This window comes from Falco biarmicus, chromosome 8 (genome assembly GCF_023638135.1).
Source record: "Falco biarmicus isolate bFalBia1 chromosome 8, bFalBia1.pri, whole genome shotgun sequence".
NCBI lineage: Eukaryota > Metazoa > Chordata > Aves > Falconiformes > Falconidae > Falco > Falco biarmicus.
In genome coordinates this window covers 29118482-29131886 of record NC_079295.1, presented here as the reverse complement: position 1 = coordinate 29131886, position 13405 = coordinate 29118482, and the positions used below count along the sequence as shown (strand labels likewise).

The following is a 13405-nucleotide window of genomic DNA, read 5'->3' as shown; positions in this document are numbered from 1 at the left end:
ATCAAAGCTGGGATGAATTGAAGACATAAAAAGGGCTATCATCTGTCCTTTTTTAAAACATTTCTGATTTGGGGTAAATCTCAAAGTAGATTAGAATATTGCCTACCAATATGTCCATCATCCAAAACAAAGCATTTAATCTGCACACCTTCAGGTGCTGGAATATCTGGATCTTTTTCTAGAATTGTTCCATTAAATGCTACATACATGAGAGGCTGTCCTGCCTAGTTAGAAGGAGCTGATGGTCCAGGTTATAGTTCTTCTGATCTTTTATGTCACCTTAAAAAGATCACTTCAGTGCTGTAAGTATTTTCCTCCTCACCTTTTGTGTCTCTTGCTGGTTTCAAGTGTAGGCTCCAGTGGACATGTTTACAAATAGCACAGGGCACACTGAAGCTTCATGTCTCCTTTCAGTTTCTATTTTAATTAAGGAAATTATGGACAGATTTTCAAAAAGTTTCCCTTTCTTATGCTTGTGTTGGTACTTTGCAAAACACTGACAATTTGGTTTGTGTTTATGCAGCAACAATTACAATATTTTTAGAAATGTCTCTCTCTTTTTCATCAAATTTTCCTTACAGAGTTTATCTTTTCCCTCTTTCTCTGTAGTAAAACTGAAGTGAAATAGTGACGTGGAAACGGAAGGGGCAAAATATCTTAAATCCGAACTATGTTACATGACAGGGAAGGAAAAGGTGGAAAAGGCTTCTTAATGACTTAATCCCTTGTAAAGATCAATATACAGTGTGGAAAAAATAGTCTTAAAATATAGAGGGATACATAACGTTCTATGAGAGTTGAAGAACCCCTTGGGTCCTTCCCAAAAGTATGCACCTGCATCACCAATTAGACCTGCTAACTAATGTAATTAAACCATTGCAGGTAGCTAATTTTGGAGTGTGAGTCTTGGAAACCTGTCAATAATACCACACAAATTTTGGAGTGGAAGGGCAGGATGCAGAAAAACTGAGCATGATTTTAAAAATCCAAACCCACAAACACCTAAACCCTAGATGCTGGAATTAAAGTCTGAAGACCATCCTCCCTTATCTGTTCTAATGTTTAAACCTAGCTGGGTAATGCAGGTAGTGACAGAGCTTCCCTCTCTGACAGTTTAAGAGCTCACTGACAATGGAGGGTAATAAAACCACGTAGAAGAATTCCCTGCTCTTGGACTGGTATATGAGCTTTGTGCTGTCAGGTGGGCATGGTCTGTGGTGGTTATAAAATAAGAATATGTTTGTAGAAAGCAGTCTCTGTAAAAACAGGCAGTTACAGTGGAAGATGCTACCTTTGAACAAGGAGTTTTCTGTCCTTTGTGATTTTTTTAGTGTGAATGAAAAGGAATGTTTAAGATTATTTGGACAGTGCCATGAGTTGGTTTTGCCTGCCCTGCCTTAATTTAAACAGTTTTGTTTTCCCTGACTTTGTTTCATACATGCAAGACCAGCTGTGGAAAACAAAAATTCAGGCCCATGAAGGGTGCACTGGTCTTTAGAAATACTGTTGCAGAGGAAAATAAAGATGGATTCATCTGCCACACTCACATCACCGCATATGGATTGGAGACAGATCATGTTTTAATTTAGTCTTGTTCTTTTCCAGATAAATCTCCTTTACCTGATGGCACTGCAAAGTGAATAAGAACAGTGCTGATCTGGTCCTTAAAACTGTGTTTAGTAAATGCTGTAAGGGGTAACTACAGAACTGGTTTGAGCAGGGTGGACTCCTTCCTGTAACTGCAGTGACTTGTGCATGTGGGAAGATGCTGGAGCTGGAGATAGTTTTTGTCTTTGATACAGGGTGGAGGAGCTTCCCACTAGCGTTGGAGAGGGGATTTGCCCTGCATGAGATCCCTGTGGAGGAAAAGGGCAGTTTGAAGGTTGGTAGAGGGCTATTTAAGTGGCTTTTGGAATCTAGCTTGAATGTGGAATTGAATTTCTGGGGGGACCTGAATAGAGTTCACCTCCATTGCTATTCCTTTAGAGTCAAAATTCATGGGATGTGCAACCCCATGGTAAATTAAAGGCCTGCTACAGGGATGCATGTAGGATATAATATCCTGTCCTTGTTTGTTTGTTTGATTTTTGCAGATGGCTTTTCTGCTTTTGTTTTGTAAAACGATGAATTCTAAATGGAACAGCTGTCTGTACAGGATGGTTTATTTGTTTTTTTTATTTTCAAATTTATTTATATAAAATCCTTTCTGTTGATGCCAAACCAAACTGTCAGCACATTTACCTCTATTAAAAATGTAGGTGTTCTAACAACAAAGCAATCAAACCTTTAAAAAATGCCTTTTATCTAAGGCATAGATAACAGGCTCTTTTCCCTTCACTTGTGCTAATCCCAGCACAACCTCCTCCCACAGTTCTGTCCCAGCCACAAGCTGGAGAGCAGTTGGTATCGATGGTCAGATCTTCTGAATGTTGGTCGCACAGTGGTGTGCAAGTAAAGAGTCTGAGGAGCAAGGTGTCCAACAACAGAAATAATACAATATTTTAAAGGTTTAGACATCAAGTTGTGCAAATCACAGAAAGAAGAAAAACTTATCTTTGTAACAAATTCCTTTCCATCGTGGAAAAGAATAACAGTCTTTCTTGATGTTACTCTTGTTCTGTTAGTACTCCATGACTTCACAGAATGTAATAAAATTAGGGAAGAAAATGTAAATGACTTAAAGACCCAAAGAAACTAAAGTGTACCACAACACTTTTTTAAAAGTTGTTGAGTATTCTAAACTTGCAAGAGGAGAGAGAAGTTGAGAGGTGTGGTGATGAGGAGGGAATGTGTGTTGAGGAAAACCAAAGATGTGGAGAGCATTAACCCTTTTGCCACCTATCTTAACATTGGGTTTACTCTCTCCCTTCCTCCCTCTGGTTCTGGTAAGTTCTCTTTTCTCTTTTTTGTTAAGGATACCTAGCCCACTATCTTGCCACAAATGGACATCCAGGGGAAAATAAGAGTGGGTTGTGCTCCTGTGGTTCTTTCTTTTCCAGTGTTCTCTGATCTTTATTTGTTTTCCCATTCGTAAATCCCTGAAGTTGTTACAAGTTGTCTATGTAGTAATTTTAGTGGATTTCTTTTCAAAACACTTGTATGGTCTCCCCTTGAACTCACTTCTTGTATCTAAAATAACATTTGGCGAGGAATCTCACAGATTTATCGCTCAGCAGAGCAGGGGAAAAATCCATGATGTTGCAGTTGGCCTCAATCTGTTGAATTTAGTGGAAAGACATCATTTTACTGAAGCAAAGTACAGGCTGTTACAGTAACACCATGAGTTTCATCATATATGTATATATATGAAGTCATCCATGTTAATGTTATATTTTGTTAATTATACCTGAACTAGCTGCAGCCCATAAATAGGAAAACATGCTGAAATAAAATGAATTTGAGGTAATATTTAGGCAAATTCTTTCTTGATAGAAAAACTTCCAAATTTCATGTGTTTTCTTATTTTGGCATTGTTGAATTTTAGGGACGTAGTGGTTGTCTCAAAATTATGTGTATTGACAGTGTTATTATTCAGGGTGTGTGCTTCTTTTTTCTTTCTCTCATAGTTCCTATTCTTCCTAAATAAAGAGGAAAAAAAGAGGAGTGGTGCAAGGCAGGATGTGTTGTGCTGACTATAACAAAATCTGAGAGGTGCTTACTGAAAGTACTGGGTTTATTTCCAGTCAAGTGTAACATCAAATGTGCAGAAGTCTGTCAGTGTTCCTACTCAAGTAACTTTGTCATTGTTATTTCTTCATCATTCCCATCAAAGGGCCAAATTTTGCCCTCTAACTTCTATGCAGTTTGTCCTTTGAATTCAAAGGAAGTACATGCACAATTTTGGAGGTGAAGATTTTGTCATCTAAGGACAGTGAATGCTTTTGTGCAGGCTCTGCGTATTGCTCACTTAGATGGCTAAGGTGTGTGTTTTCCAGCTTGGCTAAAGGAGGCAAAAATTTATTTGCTTCATTTATTTTTTTATAGGGTTCATTCACCAAGATATATTCTGTAAATTAATCTGGAATCTGGAAGATAGAGTCCCTGGTCTGTCACAAACTGTCTTAGGCAAATCATTACATTTCAAAGTGTCCCATTTATGATACTTGCAAAAAAATGAATTGATCTGTTTGTTCATTTCCATTGCAAATAGGTCAGGAGTTGCCTGCTGCAGATTTCTAGCTACGAAACCTGCTATGATACCACTGCTTTTTTTGGTAAAATTGCTTGATTCTACTAGAATGCAAATATTAATCTATATTTTAAATTTAGAGGTATTTAAATCCTTCAACATGAGGATCCGGGACAGTTAGCAAACGGAACAACCCGTGATCTATCCATATGTTGATTTATTTTCATCATAGCTATTTCTTAATTTTGAGTTCTCTGACAGGGTAAATTTTGCTTCTAATGAAGACACAACTGCTCAGTTAGAATGGGATTATGGTAATTACTAGAGTTGCAAAGAAATTTGTTTCATAAGCTCTTAGAAAGGTTAGTTATCTGACCAAAAACAAGATCAATGTGGTTGGTGCTAATTAAAGCAAATAGACTAAGGAATAAAAAAGGTTTAATTCTGAATTTATGAATATCATTAAAAGCTTAGGTAGCTTGTTTGACTTGCGTTTTGTGCATTATTGGGGGACGAAAAAGTGTCTGTATTTGTAAGACAAGTAGAAATGAAAAGTGACCTTCAACTCTGTAAAGCCTTTAAAAGGAAACTGTTTTAAGGGAATAAATGTGGCTAAGCCTTTGATGCAGGCCTTTGGCAAACCACAGATGACTAATAATTAGCTCTACTGCACTGGGTTAATTAATAAAAGGTAGCTGAAAATAGGCAGAAAGCATATTTGTCCATTACAGTGATGATGTAAGTTATGTTAATAACACAGTGCTGTTCTTTTTACTTCTCCAAAGAGCTTTTCTAACATCAGATGTTTCTTGTCGCAAGCACCTCTGTGGTGTAAATATAACTACTGCTGTTGTACAGGTGATATGAATGAACATTTATCACTAAATAGTAGATAAAAGTAAAGGTGATGTGCTGTGGGCAAGGACAGGCATGATGAAAGCACAAATATGAGCAAATCCACTCATACAGGCAAAATTCATATATACTGCCATAGAGCTGTTGAAACACCGTGCTGCTTCTGCAGCCTCTGGGACCAAAGCTGTTGGGGAGTTCTGGTTTGAGGGACATGGCACGGTCCTGTAGAGAGTAGCTGGGCGTAGATGATGCAACAGCCAGTCCTTTGTGCCATCCTGTAGGCTGGTCTTGTTTTCTTCAGCATCAGCCCAAAGCCTCTAAATCTCTCTTCACTATTGCCACGAGTATGTGATGGCAAGAGGGGCTGGCTGGGTTGTCACTTGTACCAGCAGGGTGTTAGGCTCTGGCAGATGATTTCTGACTGTACCATTAAAGCCCAAAATCTCATCCCTTCTCAGACTTCCTGCCTTGTAAATACAGAGCAAAAGCAACAGGTTTGGCCCTCCCCTGTGTGTCTTTCTTGCTTTTAGAAACAAAGTGTTCTCTGCAGCACTGGAAAAAGCTCCCTGATGAGATAGAAAACCAAGCGTGTCTTTCCCATTGTCTTTCCTCATTTTGTATTTGAACCCAATCATTAATAGAAGCCATAACAATTATTTTTATCGGACCAATACATGTTATAATTGTTTTAAAAGGTGTTACAGATATTTATCAATAACCTAGTTTCTTCTTTAATTCCATATGTCTCTAGTATTTGAATAATTAATATAATAACTGAGTAAGCATTAATAAAAATAGTATTTTATATGATCTTTATAATTTTGTGCACAATGGTATAAATAGAGATCAAGTAGACCTGAGTTCTAGAACAAGCCCCAGACTCACAGTTATACAGGTGACTGTGTATGTATGCACTTCCTTGCAATACAGCAGGCTGAGGACACAGGAGACTGATTGGCCTCTATGTGCATAAACAGGTTTCTTGAGTTATCAGTGTTTGGCAGCTCTAAACAGCCTTGGTCACAAGTTAGTTTATGAATGCTTGGCTGATAGTGCTCAGGAGGCTGGTGAAGATGATGGTTGTTAGTGACATACAGGTTTTCTGCTTACATGCATGAAATGTGTTTTAATTGTAAGGATCCTTGGAGAAGCAGGTTGAAAGCCATAGTTGAAGGCAATATGCACACTTAAGTGCAAGAACATTTTCTAGGGATAAGATGAACTACAATAATACCATGTCTTCAGCGAGTACAAATCTAGGTAGCATCAGTGACTTCACCACTAGCACCACTGACAGATCTGGGCCATAAAAAGGATTTTGAAGCTCAATTTACCACAAAGCAAAGCCTAATGGAGTGCTGGTGTGTAAGATACAAATTGATTGCCTGCTTTCTATCCACCCACCCATCACATAAACAAGTTACTCATTTTTCAAAAGTCAAACATAAAGTGTAAAAGAGATTATCTAATATTCAGTAAGGGGGGGAGAAAGTTCAGGGAGAAAAGGCAAAAAATGGAACAATGTCTGTTTCCATTTAGGCTGATGTAACTCCTTTGCACTGCCTGCGTTTACAGCAGCGTAGTTCAGATCAGAATTCACTTGTTGTCCTGGAGATTGAATTTATGTCTCACGGCTTTTGTTTCTGTTCACTTCCCAAGCTGCGTGATGTTATGCCTCTTTCTTCTTTTAATAATTTGCTTCACGATAATACTTCATAGGCATACCAACTAAAATGAGGGAAAGAAGAGAGGGTACAGAACTCATAACTGAAGCATACTTTTCCCCTCACTTCTGAGATTGTCATGCTGTTTGTGTTATCACAAATGTAACTTAGACTAAATCTGATAGCAATGATGCCTGTTTCATCAGAAAACAGAGGACTATCCTTTGAAACAAGATTTCAAAAGCATTTTCACCTGCTCCTTGTCCCTGTCTGTGCTCAGAAAGTTTCTGACACCTTAATTGCTAACAATGGAGGAGCAGTGGGGTGTTGACTGAGAGCAGCTTTACCTACGCGCAGGGTACATTGATGTGGCTGTCCACAGGTGCTGATATTGGAAGTGAATCACATAGCAGAAGAATAAATAATTATTTTGGGTATTACACAGTGATTCAGCCCTAGGAAGCTCTTGCCTGAATGTGGAGTTGAGACAGTTATATAATTATTTTTTCAAGCACATATTTTTTACATAAATGTTTATAATTAATTGGTATTATTTTTTAAAAAACTCTCTCCAAATAGATGTTTACCCAACTACTGTGAGCACGGAGGAAAATGTTTTCAGTCCTGGACCACCTTTTACTGTGATTGTAATGATACAGGCTACATGGGAGCTACCTGTCATAACTGTAAGTAAACCCACATGTACAGTGTTTTGTACTACAACTGGTACATCAAGGTGCACATAAACTAGAGAGGAGCTTTGAGAGAGTTCATATCATATTATAGGACGTAGCATGTCCTGACATGAACCTTGTCATGAACAAGTCAGGAATTGGGTTGGAAATACACAGAAATCCATTTGCAAATATGTATGTTTCTTGACAAATATTATAGAGAAAACAAAACCAGATTATTGTAACTTATTTTCCACATTTTTGGAGAATCTTTAATTCATTTATGTTACATACACATTGTAGATACCATTGGTCATTAAACATTTAGTTGGAGCTGAGCTGGGTGATTTTAATATCTGTTTGGGGCTGTATGCTAATTTTGGTACCATGGGTTTCTTTGGGTTTAGATTATCTGAAAGTTCATGTTGCCAGAACCCAGTTTTCAACAATTTATATTTTTGGAATTTTTCTTGGCTATTATTTAGTCTGCTGCTATTAGCAAGGATACAGTATCTGAAACAGTGGCAGTACAGGAACGATTCAGCTACTGAAATCCACAGTAAAAGGAATATTAAGGTGGTTAAAAGTTTGTTTTAAAGTGTCACAGTAGAGGGACAACATGCTGGGGATTCTAATGAAAAACAGAGGAGAGAAAGGGGAAGCCATAATCAAGCCTGTTTGTATAGCTGACTAAAAGGGAAAATAGTTAGAAAATGAAGGCAAACTTCCTGTTCTATCACTTGAAATAAAGAGAAAAAAAAAAAAAAGAGTGAGTAAGAATAACAATTCCAGGAAGACAACTATAACCACTCCAGGTATTTGATGAGCACTTGGGCCACAGCTAGGATCAGATTGGTGAGAGATGCTTTTTTTTCCCAGCTAAAAAGCAGGAAAGAAGAAAAGGTACTTAGTGGTTTGAAGCTGAGAATATTCGCAACCCTACTGCAATTCTGGAGACTTTAATGGTTTGCTAATTAATGGTGAAATCATTTGTGGTGTGGGGTCTGCAGCTGACAGGCTGTTGAGAGGTCTATTCATAGATTCATCACCTGAACTCTACATTGTAAGCACAAAGGAAGCTAAGGGTTTGGTGCAGAAGTTGTGCCAAGCCAGATGAAGGATGGAAAGGAAAATGCTGAGTCTATAGTTTTGAAAAGAAGTTTTACTTTTTCTGTAATGTTTTTGTCATTCTAAAAGGCATCACCCCTCCTCAAAACCTCCAAATCCAACCCAGAGTACATGCAATGATTGAGATCATAGCAGAGTATTTACACCAGCTGATGGTAGGTACAAAACTAGGTGGCTAAATCAATTGGTGAGAAGGGAGAGGCTCCCTGGGGAAGGAAGAGGCATATTGTTATTGACCATCAAAGGCAATTGGGGACGCTGACCTCTAGGCCACATCTGCCCTGTCATATTAGCTTAGGGCCTGAGGCTCACTATGTACGTGCCAGCTCAGTGTGGTTAGTGTCCAAAGGAGACCATCTCATCACTATGGAGGACTGGTTCACGACTAGTTTTCACCATAGACATTTGCAGGGAGCTAGTGAAGCCTCCTGATTCTGTGTACTCGTGTCTGTACTCTCAAAGGCATGTTCATAGCTACAGTTATTTAAGGTCCATTGACATAAAAACTACTCTGAAACTTTCTCATGTAGATCTTGTGTTAAGACTTCCCAGCAGATCAAGCTGTGCACACATGTGATGTACAGCTATTCAGCTGCTCAGCTTATTTACAACCATATAATCAACAGCTAATTTGATTCCAGCTAGATTGTAGAGTCAGCTGCCCTGTAAGCCAAGCAACACTGATAAACAGCAACATTAGTTTGGAGGAGTGCATTCATGTGCTTGAAATGTGTGATGAAACCATTTCAAAGCTAGCAGGCAAATGCAGACTCTTGATAAGAAACATACAGAACAAGAGACGTTATCACTTTCAGGTGATAGCGGTTGACGTACAGGAGTACCTTGTACCAGGTGAATGAAAGCAGCAGATTTGATCACAGCATAACTCGAGAATATCCTCGATGTACAGGCAACTCTTCCAATCATTTAATTCAGTGTAGTTCTATCAAAGTAAAAGATCTAATTTCTTAAGGTTTGAAATATTATCTCAACAGATTTTGATTTTTACTAGAACACTCAGGCTGACAGGCCTGAAACAGAACTCATACCATTTTGGAGAGGCCATTTATTTTATTAAACTGCCCTTCAGACCCAAGTCCATGCAGCCACAGTGGAAAGATTTAACTGGCAATCTACTGCAAGTCAAACATAGTGTGAATAGTTTCATTGTCAGCTGGACTTCTTTTCTGTCTGAGTTGCATCAGTGTATTTTTCACCTCTTTTTGGTGTGGTGGTTATAAGACATGGGTGCCACTGGTTGAACAATATAAAAAGATCCATTCTTTGTCTTGCTTTCAGGAAGAACTACATAACATACATCTACAAAACAGAATTGATTTATGTTTTACCAGCTGAGACTGGGTGACCTTACCATTCTAAGAACTGAGATCTGAAGATACACTGTCCCTAACTTACTGTCATAATCTGTAAAGTGTTGAAATAAATTTTGTGTTTGATACATAAGCAATCTTACTGGTTTCTTCCAAGTATTCATGGACCACACTAGATCCTGCTGTGAGGAGCAACTAACAACACAGACTGTCCTTTCTCCAAAGAGTTTGCAGTTAAGTTTCTGAGGGGGGAAAAAACAGGCTGGCACAGGTGATGTAGTGCCAGAAAGTCTTTAACAGCATCATAGTTGGCAGTTTCAGTCTACCAGGTACATAGTTATTGCTAGGCTTTCTTGTAGGCAAAAATCATAAGGCAGAGATAAATAAGTGGAAGAAATTGAATGCTTGCATGCATGAAGGGATGACATGGGAGAACACAATCATTTGCTTGTTTTAAAAGTATAAGGCTATGGCCAAAGGAATTTGACATTTTTGACAAGGCAAATGCCAGAATCATAACAAGTAGATAGGTTGGGAATATGCCGTAAAAGCAAAAATACATAGTTTACATTTGATGCAACAGAGACGAAGTAGACAGTGGCAGGGCAGAACAGTAAGCTGATAGAAGAAACAGCTGGGACAGTGTTTGTGTGAATGTGTCAGATATGTGGGACAAGATTTTGTCTGTTATGACTGAAAATGGGTATAGTTGAAATTCAAGATGTGTGGATGAAGCAAACAGGTACATCTCAAGACACATACAAAGAACTAGCTAGATCTAAAGATGGTCTTAATATAATTTTCCTAGAGGCAGTCAGTTTTCTGCAAACCTCAGCTACCCTTCTGGTTGCTCAAAGTCCCTTCTAATCTTGAAAGCTCCTAAACTGTCACAGGAGGTGAGGCAATCTACCTGATTCAGATGAAGGTCCACCACTGAAAGGGGAGGGGCGGGGGGGCATGTCCCACTAAATAGCTATTCTGTGGCAGACAAGTTTCACCCTGAGGTCTCATCTGGTCCTGCTTCTGTTCTCCTCTGAACATAGCTGTAAATACAGGCAAAATCGTGCTAAAACCCGCTGGTGTTTCCTGGGTTTCAATAACATATGGAAGAGCCTGAATGTTTTCTAAACGGGTTATTTCTTGCAAAGCTTATTGCCAGATGCATAAGTCCATTTCTCTGTTTAGTCATGGCTAATCCTCCTTCACAAGCTGACACAATGGAATGTTATCAATATCTTCCAAGTCTTTTTTTGGATTTTTAGGATTTTTGGTTGATTGGTTGGTTTGGGTTTTGGGGTTTTTTTAATTTTGTTTGTTTGTTTTTATTTTTCTTCCAGTGTGGAAAGTGGATTTGGATTTATCTGTCATCATTCCAGCTTCCAGTGCAATTACCATCATCTTGCTGGCTAGTCACAGCACTGTTGAGCAGTTGTGTTTTCATCTGTGTACTATTTGTAACTGTGAAACTCCAAAGCATGTATTAGCGCCTTGCTATCACAAATGCATGTGAACATGCAATTTGGTAGGAAATTTAGAACTTGTGCTGATTGTCCCTGGGTACCCATTTCAGTACCTGCATTTTGGGAAATCTAGGAGTCATGGAATAACCCTGTATGATATTAAGCCAATGGTAGGTGAGTTACATTTGCTCGTGTATGACTTTTTTGTGCTTTAGTTTCTCCACTTCTTTTGGGAATAAGATCCAATTTGTAAGTATATGATCTATAGCATCTATTGAAATGGTACGGGTTCTTTCCTTTGAAACTACTGTTTGCTTACTGCTACTTGAGCTGGTAGCTAAGACAGTGCTTTGAGGATACAATCTTATCTCAAGTCTGTAAAATGCATGGTTTTGCTTTTTGGTTTATCTTTTAAATGTGCTTCACACAGCTTGCATTTAAATAGGTTGGAAGATTAGCTTGGCTGAAGCCTTTTTAATGATAAAAACTTTCCCCTTTTCTGCAGTGTGGTGGGTAGCCTACTGATCCAGCAGGTACTGGAGTAGTCTGATATAATGTAGATAGATAGGAAAGGATAATTTATGTAATCACATGTGTGAACCATAGCAAAATAGATAATAATGTATTTGTTTTCTGTTTTCTTTTCTGGATAGAAAAACTGATGTTGGTACACAGCTTGGGAAAAAGGCCTGGGTGGGATTCAGCTCTTTTTTTTTTTTTTCTCTCTGATACTGTGACATCTATTCTAAGATAGTGGTCTGCTCTTTCTCTATATATATAGCAGAGTGTGAGCTATTTTCAGAACTTGGCAAATCTTACTGTGAGGTGTGTTGTCCATGGTAAGTTCATGGACCACCTCTGAAACATGCCAGTGTCTGTCATCTATAGAGGGAGGCTGTCTTAGCTTAGACATACAGTAGGCAACTGAAGCTAGATCAGAATTATAGGGTGAGAGAGAAAGAGAAACAGAGGGACAAGAGTTACAGGTTATATTTATACAAAATATTTTTAATTGAAAGTTCGTAGTTTAAATCCTGCATAGTCATCTCTCTCATAGTGTTTGTAATTATCATCTCATAGTGAAAGCAGTAGACCAGTGTAAAATGGCCCTGAGATACAGAATGTTATAACTTTATTGCAAGGTAATGATTAGTAATCTTCTCTATGAGTTATGTTAGTCCCTTAGAAAGCCACATCTTCCCCTTCTGTATTTCTATTATTTTTATATATATGATAGTTTTCAGATGCCCTTCAGTCTTGGGTATATTTTTTTGTTCTAAAGAGGGCTGAACATTGATGTAAAAGATGATGAGAAATATAAAATAATGGTTTTATTCTTCATGTTCAGGGGAAGTCAACATGTCCCAAAGCCTTACAAGCTGATAATTAGAAGAATGTAATTTAATTCTGGATATTTGCTTTGGTGTGTGATCTGTCTTGCACATACAGGCATGTGTCTTATGGGCCTAGGTAATTGCTGGAGGAAAGAACCATCCAATAATAGAAGTGTCATATAGTCAATGATATGACATAAACTTAACATAACTTCAGGCTTTGAAAACTTACTTTTTAATATTAATACGCTTATTGCATATATCATTTTTGATCTGAAAAGCTTAATATAGCTTCAGCCAGATTGTTAGCAGTACTGGAGCTGCATCTTAAGCACCAGCCATGGTTTTGGTAATTCTCTCCTCCTGTGTTCCAGTGTGGGGGGATGTGTACACAGTTTGCTGGTTGAGCAAATGGGGTTCTGAGAGTTTGTCTTGCCAGATGTCTAACAGTGATTCTGGTCATGTAATTTGCATGTCCTGAGTAGCCAATTTTCCTGTCTGAGATTCTTGGAATAAGTTATTTCCATGTGTATTTAAACACAATGGTATTCTTTGACTAAACAAAACATGTTTAATATTCATCAAGCCTTCAGTGCCGTACTTGGTGTTCCTGCATATTTTTGTTCGCACCATGCTTCTGGCATATGAATTTTCATTTTTTATTTTGTAATAAGTTACTGCCTTATTAATGCTTTCCCTTCAATTTGTGTATCTGTAAATTGTACATCTGCATTTCTCAATGGTGTTTATTTTAAAAAATCTTTTCCCTTTGCCTGACATTTCCTTATAAACAATGCAGAGAATATTCCACTTTGGGACTTCACTGCAGA

At 38.2% G+C, this 13405-nt stretch overlaps 1 protein-coding gene across 2 annotated transcripts in view; it reads left to right on the top strand.

Annotated features, from left to right (window-relative positions):
• Positions 1-13405, top strand: part of CNTNAP5 (contactin associated protein family member 5) — a 296864-nt gene that overhangs the window by 175338 nt on the left and 108121 nt on the right. For both annotated transcript variants that reach the window (XR_008823617.1, XM_056349942.1), the window contains exon 11: positions 7228-7334. Coding sequence is in view for 1 of the 2 variants with exons in the window: in XM_056349942.1 (XP_056205917.1) it covers positions 7228-7334 (107 nt within the window). In the remaining variant the exon portion in view is untranslated. The remainder of the gene's footprint in view (positions 1-7227; positions 7335-13405) is intronic.